This window comes from Erpetoichthys calabaricus, chromosome 4 (assembly GCF_900747795.2).
Source record: "Erpetoichthys calabaricus chromosome 4, fErpCal1.3, whole genome shotgun sequence".
NCBI classification, from domain to species: Eukaryota; Metazoa; Chordata; class Cladistia; order Polypteriformes; family Polypteridae; genus Erpetoichthys; species Erpetoichthys calabaricus.
The window spans coordinates 158,461,615-158,480,297 of record NC_041397.2 but is presented as its reverse complement, the minus strand read 5'-3'; the positions used below and the strand labels follow the sequence as shown (position 1 = coordinate 158,480,297).

At 35.9% G+C, this 18,683-nt stretch overlaps 1 protein-coding gene across 1 annotated transcript in view; it reads left to right on the top strand.

The window, feature by feature from the left end:
* paxbp1 (PAX3 and PAX7 binding protein 1) overlaps nucleotides 1–18,683 on the top strand; it is a 276,767-nt gene that overhangs the window by 202,865 nt on the left and 55,219 nt on the right. The window contains exons 9-11 of the mRNA XM_028799899.2: nucleotides 5,834–5,936; nucleotides 12,039–12,154; nucleotides 18,094–18,293. Of these exons, the coding sequence (XP_028655732.1) occupies nucleotides 5,834–5,936; nucleotides 12,039–12,154; nucleotides 18,094–18,293 (419 nt within the window). The remainder of the gene's footprint in view (nucleotides 1–5,833; nucleotides 5,937–12,038; nucleotides 12,155–18,093; nucleotides 18,294–18,683) is intronic.

The following is an 18,683-nucleotide window of genomic DNA, read 5'->3' as shown; positions in this document are numbered from 1 at the left end:
AATTTGCTGTAGTTCTCAAGCTGTAATTCCTTCTTCATCTTTTCTTCATATATCACAACCTTTCACCCAGTGGTTACTGTTAGTTAGTTTTATGAATGGTGTGACTACAGTTGTATTTTGATAGTTATTCAAAATCTCAAACTTTAGCTTCTTGAAGGTGAAATATTAATGTTTTAAGCCTTCAGCCTTGTTGCTGAACCTTACCAACATGACTCAAAGTAAACTGATAAAGAGATGCGAAAGATAAAATATGACAGAGAAGAGATTGGATTGGCAGTAAAGTTAAACTAGGGTTGCAAGTAACGATTATTTTGATAATTGATTAATGTGGTGATTATTTTGTCAATTAATTGTATATTTTTTCAGAAAGGAATTTTTAAAAAATGAACAGCTTGTAGATATTTTAAACAAAGTGTTGGTTTTGTAAAATATTTATATAATTGAAAATAAATAAAAATAAAACACTTCTGATTCTGTTTGTGCATGGAACATGCATGCACACACACACACAATTTCCTTAAAAACACAAGTTTTCAGTAAATTGAATTAACTAAACTCGCAAAGTGACATATGCATTTATAATCGCATTAAACCAACACTTCAAAATCAAGCATGTAGTTTAAGTTAAGTCTTTTTTTCTGCAATGATTTACTTTAGTGTAGTGATTTTATAGTGTGTGTGTTTTTTTGTTTTTTTTTTAAGGTCTGCAGCAATGTTTGAAATGCCTTCAGCACAAACAACATTGTTTTCATATGTTGGGAAAATGTCCAGACTATTTTTCTTTTGCAGCAAAACAAGTGGTTTCATTTGTGAAACTCTGTTTTTCCTTTGCTATGTAATATGCTACTTTTATTCTGCTAAAAGTTCATCTTTTTGCATCATTTTTCTTTTTTTTCTGTCTGGAAACCTTTTACCACCACAGATTTCGTACCTTTTGACTCAGAATGAGCAATATGCATTTCAGTTGCATTTTTTTGTGCTACAGGATTCATTGCTGCAGTCGCTGCTTTTTTCTCTCTCTAATGTACCAGAGTCTTTGATTTTATTTGCACATGAGACTGAAATAAGAAAATAGTTTTCTGCTTGCAGAGGAGCATAAATTTCTTCATATCCTTTTTCTGTAAAACACGCACACGCTAACATTTCATGTGTATGCAAGCGTGTAATGCAGCATCATAATTTAGCAGAGTGACTGCTTCAAAAAAAATATGGCAAGTGAAAATCTGAATGTTTACTAGCTAGAGGCTAATGACACATTTTTAGTTGCCTATCATGAAAGTCTGCTATATGTTTTTTCGCATTGTAGATGGCTGAACTATTACTCAAATTATTCCTCATTTCTAACCAAACATCATGCCATTATACCTAGCCTAGCAAACTTTGAGTTCATGTATTTGTATCCAAGACTGGCACCACCATTAAGGTCAATTAGACATTTGCCTAGGGTGCAGACCATGAGGGGGAGAAAAAAAAAAAAGCCACACAGGTTAGCTACCGAACAGTCAGCTGGCACATTTAATAAGCTTGGCCTAGGGCACAAAATTACATAGCACCGGAATGGTCTGTATCATACAATGTGGAAGTAACATTCTTCTTACTGTGATGATGGCTTGTTCTCCTCCTCCCACAGAGCCTGTAACGGTATGTTTCCTATTCAGATGTTCATGTATCACCATTGTGCTCTTGTGCCATTCAGGGTCAGAGCTAACATAGTGCAATATGGAACTTTTTTTTTGCATTCCAAACAAAGTTCTCCCAAACACTTCAATCATTTGCTTAAAGTCTGCCATTTTCCAAATGATTTGACAACTGAATGAACAGTTGCACAATTGCACGCCTAAACATACTCAATCCTATGATGTAATCAACTAATCAATGAAAGTGATCCATTGTCAACATTTTTAATCAATTATGATTATGACTATTAGTTGTTGCACCCCTAAATTTTATAGTCTATTACTGCAGAGAAGCTCTGGATAACTAGTGGATCACAGGTGAAAAAACTGCGAGTAATGCATACCAAGGACAAATGCAATTGATGCAAAGAGATAGATGTGTTGCTACTGCTTTAAACTTGAGTATATTGGACAATAAACCTGCTTTGTCATTTGAGACTGTCTTTTGTGTAAATGGTGAAAAGGATTTTCTAGCCATTTCTCTGTAGACTTCATGTAAACTGAAAAAATTGACCAAAGCCAGAAAGGATGAAAACAACCAGTACATGAGTACAAGGATGAGTACAACCTCATAACTGCCATCTAAACAGTATAAAAGCCATATTTTTAAAATCTCAAGACAACCGAAAAGATGATTTTCTATTGATTTTTTCATTTTATTTTCACATTCTATGTATGCACAATTCCAAGCCATTTTAAATAAAAGGCAGTGTCATACTAAACAGCTGTAAACACTTGATATACTTATAGGAAATTCACTATATTCAATCCTTTATTGTCTCCATTCCAAATTGCAGAGGGGATCTTTTTATGTACAGTATATTTATAAATATGGCTTCAATTTTTTTCCCAAGGCAAACTAATTTATACCATTACTGTAAAGAAAGAAAATGTATCCTTAAAGTCTAATTTGATTAATATATACCTTTACTCTTCAGTCTGAATTAAATTGTTTCTCCAATCTACTTTCAGTAGTTTAGTTTCATTATGACCAGTGTGCCTATAAGAGGTTCTTTTCTAAATATGGCACTTTTATTTAACCCATCCTGATGAATCTTTTGGAGAAGAATCTACATCATTTTGGTTGAAGGATTCTAAAACACATCTCCCAATTTTGTCTCACTCTCATAATTTAACTGTTGATAAAATTGATTTTGAATTTCCTGTTAATTTTGCTTTAATATCTCCCATTTCTTTATTCTTCTTTTTTTTTTAATAATAGCAATTAGAAAATGCATATCACATTCATGTATCCCAGGCACTTGATTTTTTTCATTTTTCATTAGTGGGTAATACTTTTTGGGCATGATTTGGATATCATTCCTACAAATGTATATGATGAACGGCAGTTAATTGGAAACATTGTAACTCTGTCTTCAGCATTAAAATGGTGCTGTAACCGACTTGAACATGAATCTAAAAATATTAATGAAAGAAATGCCGTTTTTCAGGCATCTGTGTTTCAGTATTTTAGTTCATTGAACACAGTCATTGCTGCTGAAAGAGTTTGCATACAGTAAATGCTCTTTCAATGCAATAGTATGTCTAAATGACTTGTTAGGAAAATAGATTATCAGCTATAAAATGGAATTAATTGATAGAACTGGATTTTAATCCTTCATATACTTGCCTTTCAAAGATGAACCTCTGCATATAACAGTATTACCAGATACAAGTTAGTTCTGTTCATAATTTAAATTTTCTGTAATATTATGATTTGTGTTTGCATAAGACTATGTGAAAGTCCATTTTTTTCTAGAAAAAATTAGGGCTAATGTTGGAGTTTATATATGCAAAAGGGGAATCAAGAAGTAAAGCAAGAAATAAATAACGTTTATTATGGACCTGAAATGTGTCCTGTTTACCTAACCATTAAAGGAGGTTTTTCAAAGTCCTAGATGCATTCTTTGTAGTAACTGAACATGACTTTCATACATGAAATACACGTAACTTGCAAGGCTGAAAATCATTAAACAATGACTTCAACACATACTGGTGTGTTCTGTCATTTTCTATTTTAAGATACTAATATTTTGGCTCCTAAGTTTTTATTAAACTGTTAATATTTAGCAAAGTGATATTTTACCATTAAAAAACTAAGATGTGAAAAGCAGTTTTTTATTGAATATACGTGATATTGTCAGCTCTTCCTAATACAGGTTTTCTTCAGTTTTTTTGTTTTTTTTAAATAAAGGCTATTTTTTTGTATCATGCATTTTTGTTCACAAAAACTTAAGCAAAACAGACTTATTTTTTAAAATATTTTTATTAGACGTAAAGTGCTTTTTTGCATAATATTTCAAACTATTTTGCTTAATATTCACTTAGACTGAGTCTTGGCAGTTTGAACCAAAAATAAAGTTTATTGTGCCCTTTAAGTACTGGTAAAGTAATATTTAAACAGTAGTTTTAATCTTACAATTTATCCCAGTTAAATTTGTAAAGTAAAAAAATTATACTAATTCTTAACAGGATATATTTCAGACTTTACCAATAATAAATAGTAATATTCTGTACTTAATAGCCACATTCCTTCATTGTTGTAATGTACAGTATATACACTGCTCAAAAAAAATTAAGGGAACACTAAAATCACATATCAGATCTCTAGGAATGAAATATTCAAGTTGATCAATCTTTATTGAGCAATACTGTATAATTCTATAAAAATGATGTTGTAACAACAGTCAATGGAAACCAAAATCAGCAACCCTCTGAGGACTCATTTCAACGTCACACCAAAAATTGAAATCACAGGCTGACCCAACTTACGTGAATTTCATCACGGCAGCTCACATTACGTGAATTTCATCACGGCAGCTCATTATGTGACTTTGTAGTGTGTGTGGTCCCCACATGCCTATATGCACTCTGTACAACGTCTGGGCATGCTTCTGATGAGACAGAGGATAGTGTCCTGGAGGATCTCCTCTCAAGCCTGTATCAGCGCATCAGTGAACTCCTGGACAGTCTGTGGCACTACTTGGTGGTGATGGATGCACTGATACATAATGTCCCAGAGGTTCTCAATTGGATTCAGGTCTGGGGAATGTGTGGGCCAGACAATGGCAGTATTGCCTTTGTCATCTAGGAACTGCCTACACACTTTGGCCACATGAGGTTGGGTATTATCCTGCACCAGGAGGAAGACATAGCTCACTGCACCAGCATAGGTGTAATGGTGGCTCTGAGTCAGAGTATTGTTGCCTCACATATGTAGGTCTGTACAACCCTCCAAGGAAGTGCTTCCCCAGACCATCATTGACCCACTGCCATTGTGGCATCTCCAGACTCTTTCACATCTGTCACGTGTTCAGTATGAACCTGGTCTCATCTGTGAAGAGAATGGGGCATCAGTGGCTGAGCTGCCAACTGTGGTACTCTTAAGGCGAATGCCAGCTGAGCTGCACAGTGATGGGCTGTGCACACAGGTCCCACTAGAAAATGTCAAACGCTCATTTAACTCTCTTGGAATGTCAAGCCCTCATACAACTCTTCATGTCTGTGAAAGTTTGGCCAGAAACATGTACTCTAGTAACCAGCTTAGAGGTAATCTTGTAGGGCTCTGGGCGTACTCCTGTTCCACCTTATGCAAAAGAGCAGATACCAGTCCTGCTTCTGGGCTGATGCTCTTCTACAGCCCTGTCCGGCTCTCCTCGTATACGAGTAACGGCATATCTCCTGGTATCTTCTCCAGTCAGGAAGGATGATGAGAGAGCAATTGTCTATGGCCACCACCTGCAAAACTATTCCTTTTTGGGGGTTGTCTTGTTGTTGCGCCTCCAGTACACCTGTTGTCATTTTCATTTGCACCAAAGCAGGTGAAGTGGATTCATAATAGCTTATGCTTCTTAACTGGACAGATTGATATCCATGAAGCGTAATTGACTTCAATTTAACTTAATTTTTTTGAGCAGTGTATCTATTTTAACTGCACTGTGACATTGTTCATAGAGGAGAAAGTAGGGTTACTTTGTATTATGACTTATGTATTATTGTTAAAATAAGCATATTAAATGCATCATGTATTTAATGAATTTTTAATAAAAAATAGTGTAAATAGTTCACTTTATAGACTGAGATGTGCTGTGAAAGCACTGCAGAACTGAAACACAAACGGTTTAAAGTATTTATTTAAGTTTATTCTTTTGTTTCAGGCAAAACTGTGGTAGCACCAAACTTAGACTCTTTTGGACGTGATCGCAAGGCTTATTTGGAAAATGCTAAACAACGAAGAATAGCAGAAAGAGAAGCTAGAAGGTATAAGATGAAAATGTAGAAGAAAATTAATTCCATGTGCAGTATTTTCCATAATGTTACCCTAATTGTTTTGTAGACAAGTATCTAAAACGAGAGCAGAAGAAGCAATTGTTATTAAACAATTTATTTTCCTTTATTAATGTGGTTTTTGTTCTAAAGCAAGTACAGATGTATGCAGTTCTGTATATGCGGTATCTTTTACATGATATTTTTATTTTTATTTCTTGCAGTTTATCCTTTTTTAATGTCAAGTTGTGTATTATTTAAAGTATATGTATGAATACATTGCATTGAACTTGCAAGTACAAAAGTGAGCCAAACAGCACAGAAAGATTGTACTGACTAATTTATTGTACAATATTATATGCTATCCTTTACATCGAGTCTAAAAGTGGCAGCCATTGGCTTGTCGGTATTAGCAACTGTAAGATGTTCTCTCTCAATCTTTAATGTAGCATGATTTGGTTAAGCACTTAGAAAAATGGTTGGAGCTTTTCATCAGCCAGATTAGAAATGTTAACATTTGGTCAAATAGAAGGCTTCTGTAACACTAAATATACATTACAATACAAAGTTCTAAGCACCGGTGACGTTCATGTTGTATGGTAAGACCATCAGTTATAAATTTTGCTCGAAGTAGAGTATCAAACAACGTGCTGCAGTAGTCACTAATTTGAAAAGCTGGTTGATACACCATAGGGAATGTTCAAGTTCCACCTTTACATTAAAAAAAATGAATAAGTAATTTGGGAGTATAGTACTTATTCGTCAACCTTTGCGTAAGGAAGAAGGAGTTCGAAAGGAAAGTAAAAATATGTATTTGAAAAATACTGTATCTGATAGGACAACTTTATTTTTTAAGGAGTAGGTGTTTTCCTCATCCGTTAAGCTAACCAGTGTGATGAAATGCTAAACCTTTTTTTTTTTTTTTTAAATTACATGACTACTTGTATTTTCCCATTTCTAAACTGTGACCTTTTGGTTTTCATATCCCAGAGTGTCACCCTAATTGTTTTTATTTTTTGTATAATAGGAGAAAATTACCAGTAATCTTGACATCCTGGAATACAAGATCTAAAATTTCTGACAATCCAGTGGAATTTCTATATTAATATGGGATGAAGTTACAAACATCAGTTTTGCGAGTGCAGCTGTTGCTTTTCTATGGAAAGAATATTTGCTTGTTAAAGCTCATTTTAAACATGATTTTCTAAAGAGTGGATATTGGAAATGTATCATTCTTTCTTTTACAATAAAATACATAATTCAGTTATGTTTATTGCCTTAAGCAATTTTTCAACTACTTTCAGGTATTGATTGCTTTATCTCTCTATTATTAAAAAAAAAGCAGGACAAAGCGATGTCAGAAATAAAAGACAGAGTAGAAAACAAAGTAAAACGTCATAAAGAGGTTACAAAACAAAAGGGCCAAACACATGCAGAGCAGGTTAGAGATAATTCAGGATAGGTTTCTCTGTTTGGAATTTCAGCACAGACAAAGCGATCCACATCATCAGCAGTTAATAATTTTTTTTGCAAAGTAACCAATAAATGCATGTGAGGTGAACCACGTTTTTGAAATTATCTGACTTAAACTTCAAAAGCCTTACAATATTTACATACTTCTGACATATCACCTGTGTCCATATATTTGATCTCTATTCGCCTTTTAGTTATTTCTGAGTAATAATTTCTCTTTTTTTGCACTAATGCAATGTTTACTTTTTTTTTTTGACACTATCGTTTTCTTCTGCTTTCATATTCTGTATCTTGCTCTGCATGTGTTTCGCACCTACTTTTTTTTTGAGTCTTCTGAATTCCAGTTTTCATTATCTCTAACCTGACAGTCATTAAACACGTCTCGCTGACCTCATTTAAAAGATTCAGCATATTGGGACTCGAAAGATTCCAAATATTGTTTTTACATAGGTTCTGAAATAAAAGTGAAACTAATGAAATAGCAACAATTCAAAGAAAAAAAAAATCTTAAAAGTATGTACCCGGAAATCCAAACACGGGGGTTGGCGAGCGAAGCCCCCTAGTGATTAATAAATTAATACATTTACAATTAAAGTTAATAAATTATATAAATGTACATGATTCCAACATTTACAATTAAAAATGTTTGCTGAATGTTTTAACTATGTTTTAAACCTACATTAAATAATTTTTCCTCAAGTGTTTACTTTTGCAGAATTATAAAAAAATGTATCCAAGATTTGAAAATTAAAAAAAAAAAAAAAATCTTACAGCCACACCTAGGGCAATATTTCTTTATCTTCAGTGTATAATTATTCTCTATACATTCTAGGGAATCAGTCCACCCTCTGTTGTCCTTTTGGCATTTATATTAATTTTTCTTTAAAACAGTAGTCAATTATGTGACCTGTAATAGAAATGGGTAGCTGATGGATGTTGGCTAATGCAGAAAAGGGTTATGTTTTGATTGTAGTCAAATTGTTTTATTATAAAGCTGACTACAAACCTACTTACATTGAAAACCTCCACATGCAATGGATTGCTCAGGATCTAAAACAAATTCACTAACTTATTGTGGTATTAAGTAAGTTTGCCTATAGTACACATAGCTGCCTTTATAATGCAACTCTTCCTCTACATATTGCTATCATTATTGTAAAGGCTTTTTTTCCCTAGATGTTTGTGTACAACTGACACCATCACAAGTGAACTTTAATGACTGGTTTTTTTAAATCCGTAAATTTATATAATAGACTAATTCATTTTATATGCTTTTGGATGTGCTTGAATGAGAGTAATTCAGTTCTTAAGTAATAAAATGGGTTCAACATGTGGTGTACCTAGAGTGATGGTGTTCACCTCCAGTCCTGAGGGACCCCTGTGGCTACAAGTTTTTATCCCACCAGTTTCATAATCAGTGAATCGTTTTACGTCTGGTTGATGTCATAGTTTAATTGCTTTTTCTTGTTTTGCATTTGCAAAGAGAAGTAGTGTGAAATGTACATTCAGAAATATTTTTAAAAATGTATATTTTTCATATACACTACAAGTCAAATTTTTTAGAACACCTCAGTTATTCCAGTTTGTATTCAACTGTATTCATTTTAAATGCAATGAAAGGCCAAAAATGGTGAAAAGGTAAGCAGTAAACTGCCAGACATTTAAATTTAAAGTTCAGTTTAGCAAAAATTGAAAAAAGGAAATATCACAATATTACAAACTAGGGGGCTCCGCCCCCTGCTCGCTTCGCTCGCCAACCCCTGGCGTTGGGGCATGACAAAGAGTGAGATGTATGAATTAGATATAGAATAGTGTGCAGGTTTGGATGATGCCTATATAAATACAAAATAGAGTGTTTGGCATAGAGTAATGTTTTATTGGAATATTTCTCTGTATACAACATTAGTAGTAAAGATGGTGTCTTGTCTTTGAATGAGTCTTCCTTGGCATGGATCATTTTTAATTTTAACTTTAATGTGAGATGAACGTCGAACACATGAGAAGGCAAAATAAAGTTGTCCATGTCCAAAAACGGGTTCAGAGAGGTAGATGCCAACCTTGTCCATGGTTTGTCCTTGTGATTTGTTGCTGGTCATGGCAAATGCAGGTTTAATGGGGAACTGTCGGTGTTTCAATGTAAAAGGTAATTCTAGGTCAGAACTCGTAAGGTCAATTCCAAGAATGAGAACAGTATTGTTAGCATGTGAATCTGAAAGAACTGTTGCTTGAATAACATCGTGTGTTATGGTGTTGACGACTAACCGTGTGCCATTGCGTAAACCCTGTTTAGTGTTAAGGTTTCTTAATAGCATGATTATTGTTCCGTTTTTAAGGGTAAGGTTGTGTTGTGGTCATTCGTCCGGGTTAATAGTGTTCAAATATTCTAATGGGAAATTCAGATGTTCATTGTCGTCATCAGAGTCAACTTTGTCAGAGCTTAGAAAGAGCCGTGTCTCTCCAGGAAGTAATGAAATGACCTGGTTAATAATGTGATTAACATTAATATTTTTTGGACATAATATAGTGCGTTGTGTTAACCACATATGCGAAAGCAGTATGGGCCATTGCCTTTTGGTGGCCTGATATGTACTCCGGTAGATGCAAAAGCAAATGAACTATTGTAGGATCTAATGCAGTTCATAAAGTTTTTACTTTCAGGCACATCCTTAGTTAGAAGCTTCTGTAGATATTCAGGATATGAATGTAAAGGAGGCAGTCTAATCGGCCCCTTTTGACAACAACGTGTAAATTCATTATTTGTATTGCCAGTTGTTTCTTCTGTGAAGTTAAGTGAATGACAATGATTGCAAATGACATTCATTAATCCCAATGAATTTTCCTCAATAGTGGACTCATTATTGAAAGCGTTGTCAGCCAACTGGCGTAAGCGTTTAGCAGACGTCTGGTGTTGATATCTGCGACGGGCATGTTTTGCTTGTGGTGTTTGAGTGCCGCGTTGTTGCATGTCCATTATTTGTGACGCGCTATTTTTGAGTTTTAATTGATCCGCCTCCGCTTTGCGCAAAGTCCGTTTCACTCTACGTCGTGCATTGTTTGTATCGTGCCTTGTCCGTTTTTGTATGTCGGTCAGTTGAGCTTTCTGCTTTTTGAGTCCTGCTTGCTTGTTTTCTGGCCGGTCATATGCGCGTTGCTTTGCTCCCTTTTTTGTATGTCTGAGACGCAAGCTCTTTCTTTTGAAATCGTGCTTGTTTTGATGCAGCACTTTGAGACGCGCGCTGTATGCATCTACGTTCAATGTGTCTGTTCATTTGGGCACGTCTCTGTAACGGGGTTACTTGAGCTTTGCGTTTTTTGATCCGAGACATTTTTTCTCACGTATTTTCCGAAGCGCATTGTATGCGCCGCCGTGTATTCTTTTTGTTTCATTCGTGTTCGTGTGTTTGGTTCCGTTATCCGATCCGAATCGTTTTGTACCCGTGACCGTGTATGCATGACTTGTTTGTTCCTCAGCGTGCGAAATATGTATAAGTATTAAGGAGGATTGCACTCACTGTTAATATGGAGCCTTTTCTCCAGTTGAACGGTTAATAGTGCTTTATTTTAATGAGATCCACCTATGCTGCCTAGTGTGAAGGTTTTGAGATGACGTATGTTTAATATGGACGTTTCCTTTAGATATGTGGCTTATGGTGTCACTTCTTATTGATTGGGGGGTTGGGGGGTGAGGATTGTTGTTGAGCGAGCGTCTTCTTTCGTTTTGTGTTCCAGGGGCTTGTTGAATCCCCCTCTTTGTGTGTGTCCCGTCCGTTGCTTGTAGGGTGTGTGGGGTGGTTTTGTGTTCTTTTTTTTTGTGTTCCAGGGGCTTGTTAAATCCCCCTCTTGGTGTGTATCCCGTCCACCCTTTCTTGCGCCTGCGCAGTACGTCTTTTTGCAGCTACGGCCCATGGCCGGATGTGCCTGCGTCCATCATCCGGTTTAGCATTCTCGGTTAGTAATATGGATAGGCCTTCTTCAGGGAATAACTAATATGTTACAACCTACAGATGCTCTGCACCAATTAAAATGTAAATAAAGCCTTGCAAGTTGAAGCAAACAATTTGCACAGGTGTCCCAACTTCTGTTGGTTATTTAAAAACCGTAATGTCTTAAAACAGAGTTGGAACAGACTGTGTTGCTGCACAATCTGAAATACTACTTGGTCAATATTCCAGTGATGATGACAAGAAAGCAGTAATTAACAAATGACATGAGACAAAGCATTATTACTCTTGCTGACCTAAACTTGAAGAAGTTTGCTGTATTCCTTTTACCATTTTAGGTTGTTCATTGCATTTCAACTTAGTAAATTTGAAAAAAAATGTGAAGGGTTCTAAAACTTCTGACCCGGTAGTATATACTGTATAAGTTCTTAACTCTGTTTTGTCATTTTTCTGTTTATTCGCATTTTCCTAAGGTAAAATGACTCAGTCATTGTGAAACTGGTTCGAACAAAAACCTGTACCACAAGAGTCTTCTAACACTTGTATCAGAAACTAGTGGTGTATGTTTGAATTCCATTATTTCAAAAATTTCTTTTACTAGTTATTAATCAATGTTAACATTCTTACAGTTGCTCTGTGTTTTAAAATCTTGCTGTACAAATGATTTACTTTTCTGACATAGGACTCGACGTAGACAATCAAGAGAACAAAATGGAAAAAGAGCAGAACATCATGAAGGCCTTTCCAGTGATGATGAGGAAACTTCCACAGATACGACAAGTTTTAATTTAGAAAAAGGTAAATGCTTAAGAAATTAATTTTCTATAAAGATTACCAACTTACCACAAATGTTGCACTTCTTTAACAGTAGAGTAAAATCAAGCTGCTGTTTGTGTTGTTCCCCTTGTTCTATGAATGCCATCCCCTCTCCATAGATAAACAAGGTATTTCAGATAATGCATGAATGAAGCCATTTTAATCTTAATGGCTTTATTATTAAACTTGTAGATTGTAATTATGTCAGTAAAGTGCTAATTTGTTTTTAGTTTTTTTTTTTTTTTTTTTGGTATTACTTGTTAAAAAATTTCTTTCTTAATAGATGAAGGAAGTGAAAGTGTAAATGGCAGTCTTTGCCCTCAAGCTTTCCAAATGTTTTAATAATGTTTAGATTTGGTTATTAGGAGATGAAATTAAAGGCATTTGATATCGACCCACTCTTTATATACGAAGCCAGTCTTTAATTAATTTACTTGCACCTGTGGGCATTATCATCCTGGAATAGTGGAACCTCATGAAGGAAGTGTTTGTAACAGTGTAAAATGAGCTCTTATTCCTTGGCCATTAACACTAGAATTACCAAAGCCTATGAAAAAAACTCGTAATCCTGGCCCACCTTAAATCCCTTTGCACCTCTCCATCAGCGTCTTTTGTCTTATAAATATGTCAATCATCACAAACAGTAAGCAGCCTACTATCCTATCCCCCCACCCACCACCGCAGCTCAATTCACAAAGAAGGTTCTCAGTGCTCAGTGTTTATGTTGGAGTGAATTGCCAGGAGTTGTAGAAGGTAAATAATATATCGTCATTTGGAATACATAAGTTTCATGTGTGTTCCGTGTCTACAACAATCTAAGTAAACACATTGTTAAAGCAGAAACTTTTCTAATGTTTTAGTAATAAATAACAAAATGTAGACATGAACTGTATAATGTGTGAAGGCTGAAGTCCAAATATCAAATAAACACTTTCACTAAAGGTACAAGTATAATGCAACAGCTTCCGTGGTGCAGAGGTAAGAACTGTTGACTTGTAATTAAGAGGTGGTTGGTCTGATCCTGGCTGCCTCGCAAATTTACTGTTTTGAGTAGTGAGTTACTCTAATTGTTAATATTATACAATAAAAACATATGTTTGATTTGTGTCTGTAACAACCGGTATAAATTCATAGTATTTGCAAAAGTTATGTTTTTTTTTTTTTTTTTTTTTTTTCACTTCTCTCAGTCACGATAACGATACAACCCCTACCCACCACCACCCCAGAACCGACGGTGTTAGTTTTTATTTGAAACTAGGAATAACTGTGGATGTGAGTGGTGTTTTTGAGACAATGGAACTGGAAATTCTGTGATCTGGAGGGATAAAAGCTGACATACAGACGTTGGTGAATCGTGCCTTCTTGGTATCATTGTCACTTGATCTTTTTTTGTTCGGTTTTATGGAGTCTTCCTGCTCATGCTGAATTAGTATGCACCTTACTGTCCATGATGTCAAAGCCGCACTGACAAAAAAAAACAGAGACATAGGTATATGTCCATCCATCCATCCATTTTCCAACCCGCTGAATCCGAACACAGGGTCACGGGGGTCTGCTGGAGCCAATCCCAGCCAACACGGGGCGCAAAGCAGGGAACCAATCCCGGGCAGGGCGCCAACCCACCACAGGACACACACACACACACACACACACTAGGGCCAATTTAGAATCGGCAATCAACCTAACCTGCATGTCTTTGGATTGTGGGAGGAAACCAGAGCACCCGGAGGAAACCCACGCAGTCACGGGGAGAACATGCAAACTCCACGCAAGGAGGAACCGGGAAGCGAACCCGAGTCTCCTTACTGCGAGGCAGCAGCGCTACCACTGTGCCGCCCATAGGTATATATGATATTTGAAATAATTAATTTTATGACCTGTATAATACATTTCGGAAAACATGAGGCACTGATGCAACATTATTCATATTCATTTGCATACCTTCTTGCAGTTGTAATTAGTGACATCGGTTTTATTTACTTTTTTTTTTTTTTTCTGATCTTGCCCAATCTCCACATATGGTGCATAGTGGTGTTTCTTTTGTACCCCAGGACATGCAGAGGAAAGAATAGTACAGAGAGGTCTGTTCTGCGCTATATACAATCATCAAATTCAAATGGTAACAGTTCCCACACACCTAAGGACCATTCTTCCTACATTTACGACATGTGTACCTGTTGCAATGTACACACTTTTCTCTATGCTGTGGTTACTATTACATTGAAGGGGCACATGACACTGAATTTGCTTTCCTGGGGTAAGCGGCAGTCGTGACTGAAAGAGTGAAATTGAATAAAAGTACCATAAATTCCTGTATTCAGGAAAAGATCCCAGTCGCCCCACGGGAGAAAGACTTTCCCGATACTAAGGTAATAAAGCTTATGAAACCGTTTCTGGACAAAGGCAGAACCGTAACAACAGTTGCATGGAGCTTCTACCTGCAGCTAAAGTCACTTGAGCACACATGTATTTTGTGAGCATGCCGTGTCGATCAAACACAGGAAGCTCTGCAGTTTACTTGTGACTTTACACTGTAGGAAGATAAGTAAATAAATCAAGGAAATAACATTCGATCTGGCTTTTCTATAACTAACATATAAATGTTTTTATATAAATACCATCACAAAGCATAATCACAAAGTGGATTTTGCACGATACCTTGGCAAGCTCTGTAAGCCGTGCTGTTTCATTGAAGGACAGGTGTGGGGTAGACTGGCAGGTTGACACCGGACCTCTTGCTGCATGCAAATGGTACCGTCTTTCGCCTTTATGCCTGGTGCAGCTGCGTTGTTCTTACAGTGCATCCGGAAAGTATTCAGTTTTTTTATTTTTAATAAATTTGCAAAAATCTCAAGTAAACTTTTTTCACGTTGTCATTATGGGGTGTTGTGTGTAGAATTCTGAGGAAAAAAATGAATTTAATCCATTTTGGAATAAGGCTGTGACATAACAAAATTTGGAAAAAGTGGTGCGCTGTGAATACTTTCCAGATGTACTGTATATGTGAGTGGCTGTTTCTTGTAAAGAGGGTTTCTGTTCTCTTTCTCCGATGTAGAACCCTCATCCTCATCTGAGTTCACCTCTGTTATAGCACGTCTTTATCTGAAAACAGCAGTGTCGGATCGGGGCAAGCGTGAATGCAACTGAGAGAATAAAACTGAATAAAAAAAATGCTAACCTTTACAAGTACCATACATTTACACCGGCTGTTACAGACTCAAATCAAATGTTTGTTTTTATTGTATAATAGTAACAATAAGAGCAGCTCACTACTCAAAATGTTTATTTTGGGACATGGCAAGGCTAGAAACCGTGACCTTTTTGAATACGAGTCAGCAGTTCTTACCGCTGTACTACCAAAGAAGTCGTGACAACAAACTACACTAACCCGATTTCTTTTTCTTTGGTTATAATCTTGAATAAAACCACACTTGTTCTATTATATTTGTACCTTTTGTGAAACTGCTTATTTGATATTTGGACTTCAGTTTGTCCCTTAGGTTTGTGTTCAACATTTCTTGCATTTCCTGTCATCCTACACTTAAATATATCTTTATAGACACGAAACACACATGAAATACATGTGTTCCAAATAACGATATATTATTTACCCTGTACAACTCTGAGTACCTCACTCCCTGATAAACAAGGCTTGAGCTGGGAGAGCTTTTTGCACTTTCTGCGGGGATGGGATAGCAGGCTGCTTGTGCTTATCGACTCATTTACAAAACAAAAGACGCTGACGGAGAAGTGTGAATGGATTTAAGTTGGGCCGGGTTTACAAGTTTTTTCATAGGCTTTGGTAATTCTAGTGTTTTAATCTGCTGTGTGCTGCTTTGTGTGCTTCTAAATGCCTAGGTATATGGGTTCTGACCACTTTGCCTTACAAACACCTGGGGCCTCATGCATAACGCCGTGCGTAGAATTCATAAATAAACATGGCGTACCGACAAAAGCGTAAATGTGCATATGCACAAAAAAATCCAGATGTATAAATCTGTGCGTATGGCAACTTCCACATTCTTCCAATACATAAATCCTGGTCAGCGTGAAAAGTAACGCACATGCATGCGCCTGCCACCACTCCCCAACTCCTCCCAGAATTATGCCTCTTTGAATATGCAAATCAATATAAATAGCCATTAAGATCAGATTAAGTTCTGTGTAAAGACAATGATAAAAGCATGGGGAGAAATAGAAGAATTTCAGCGAATACCAAGTGGAGGCAAGGAAAAACTTACTATTTGCTGGTTTAAACAGTGGTATAAACAACAAAAGAAAGTTGATCAAGTGACATAGAGTGTACTCGAAAATTCAAATTCACAAAGTCGCACAGTGCCTGAAATAAAAATAAAGTTGTCAGATATCAAAGTCGCCATGAAAAGGCGAGTCGTAGCCCACTGTCTGAGAGTTGTATGAAAGCTTATTAGGGTACAGAGAAAAGAAAAAAAATAGAAACACACTGGGGAAAAAAGCACAGAACTTTATCTCAAAATTTCCACTTTAATCACATAGTTTATTTTGTCATTAAAGTAAAACATCATAAACTTCATCTTAAAATCGTTTAATAGTTTCTCAAATTCCATCATAACTAAAGTAGCATATTAAATGCTTTGTATTGTATGTGTTCTTCTATGTTGCGCCGTGCGCGACCTTCGATGAAATAATTTATTGCAGTAGTACTGTCTCTTTCAAACGTACTAACTCTAGTTCCTGTCCTTCCTTTTCTTTCTCCAAGTACACAGTTGCCACACAATCAGCTCTGTAATAGATGTCAAGCCATCTGTAAGCTTAAAATGGCGATTATTCAAAACTTTTAAGGAACATTGAAATATCTTTGTAGTACTTGTTTAATTATTCCATTCATCTATCCATCCGGGGTTGCACCTGTCCCAGCACGAGGCAGGAACAATCCCTGAACAGGGCGCCAGCAGGTAGCTTAAACACAATTCCATCCACTCTCATAAGTATTAAGATACTTGAAACAGGTATAAATTTGCACATTCATTTTTTAAAGCTGCTTTTTCCTGAGTGCAGGGTCATGTGAAAGCTGGAGCCTATCCCAGAAGGCAAGGCAGAAACAATCACTTGACAAAGGATTCCTGTTTGATAAAGTGTAAATAGACGAGATGACCGCAACACTGACCACTCAAGTGTAACAGCACTTGAAAATAAAATGTTTATGTTCAAACAACAAATAATGAATGTTTAATAAATATTTTTGCATTAATACACTTAAACAAATTAAATATCAATACACCTGCAGTGCTGTTTCAGCCTGTATTTTAGGCTGGCAGAATTAACTAGGGAATACTGATAATAGAAAATACAAGATAGTAATACAGTGTGTGGATAGCGCTTTGAGTACTGAGAAAAGCGCTATATAAATGTAATGAATTATTATTATCATTATTAAACACACACACACGTTTTGAAAACTAGTCTTTTCCTGTCTGCAGGTTCCACTCGTTGCATTTACATGCTGTGCAGTTGTAATGCATTCTGTCAAAGGCAGAATTAATGCATCCAGTACATCTTTAAAATGAGATGTTGACCACTCTAAGATGGTGGCTCTGCTGACCTGTCTGGCTGAAGCAAATGTGTATATCTATACATAGGATAATATCTTCAAATTCATTAAATGGAAATTCTAGGATTGCAAACTTACACTACACTGTTGTTTCTGTTCTAGCAATATCTATTTGTGCAAAATGCAATAACAACAAAACAAAGAACATGCATGCAGTGACAAGGCCATTCTCGTGAAATTTTGAATCAACAACATTTACAGTTTGTTGCTGTGCTGCACTATTGTTTCTACTTGAATTTTTTCTTTCAATATTGCACAGCTGCGATCCCTGAAAAGCTGTTGGTGTTTTATTTTGACCTGTTGTTTTGTGTTTTGTTCTTTTTAACTCCAGAAAGAATTTTTCAAGATTCTAAGAAGCTTTTTGAGGATGTTTTGGAGGACTTTTATTCTATTGACTGTATAAAGTCAAGGTTTGAAATATGGAGAAAGATATATTACAGATGTTACCAAGATGCATATATTGGACTTTGCTTGCCAAAACTCTTCAATCCTTTGGTACGACTACAAATTATCCCTTGGACACCCTTAGAGGTATATAAAAAATTTCAATCCTCTGTATTAATTATATATACCTATTGGGGAACTTCTATATAATGTTCTAAATATACATAACCTAGATTTTGTAGTTTAGAACAAGCTGTTAAAACTTAATATTGAGTCAAATGATGGCCTGATTTTACTGCAGCTGCATTTTCTTTCTACCCTTTTCCCCTTTTTATTATGGTTTGTCCATCAGAATTGAGAATGTTTCTGTTGAATTTCTTTACACGTGTAATCAGAACACGTGATATCTCTTTAATGGCCATTTCCAGAGTAGTCAGTCACCACTCCAGTTATTTTCCTCCACTCACCATTGTGTTTGACATCCTTTGGAATGAAACATGTTCTTTTCATGTCATTTATCACCATCTCCTTTTTGTT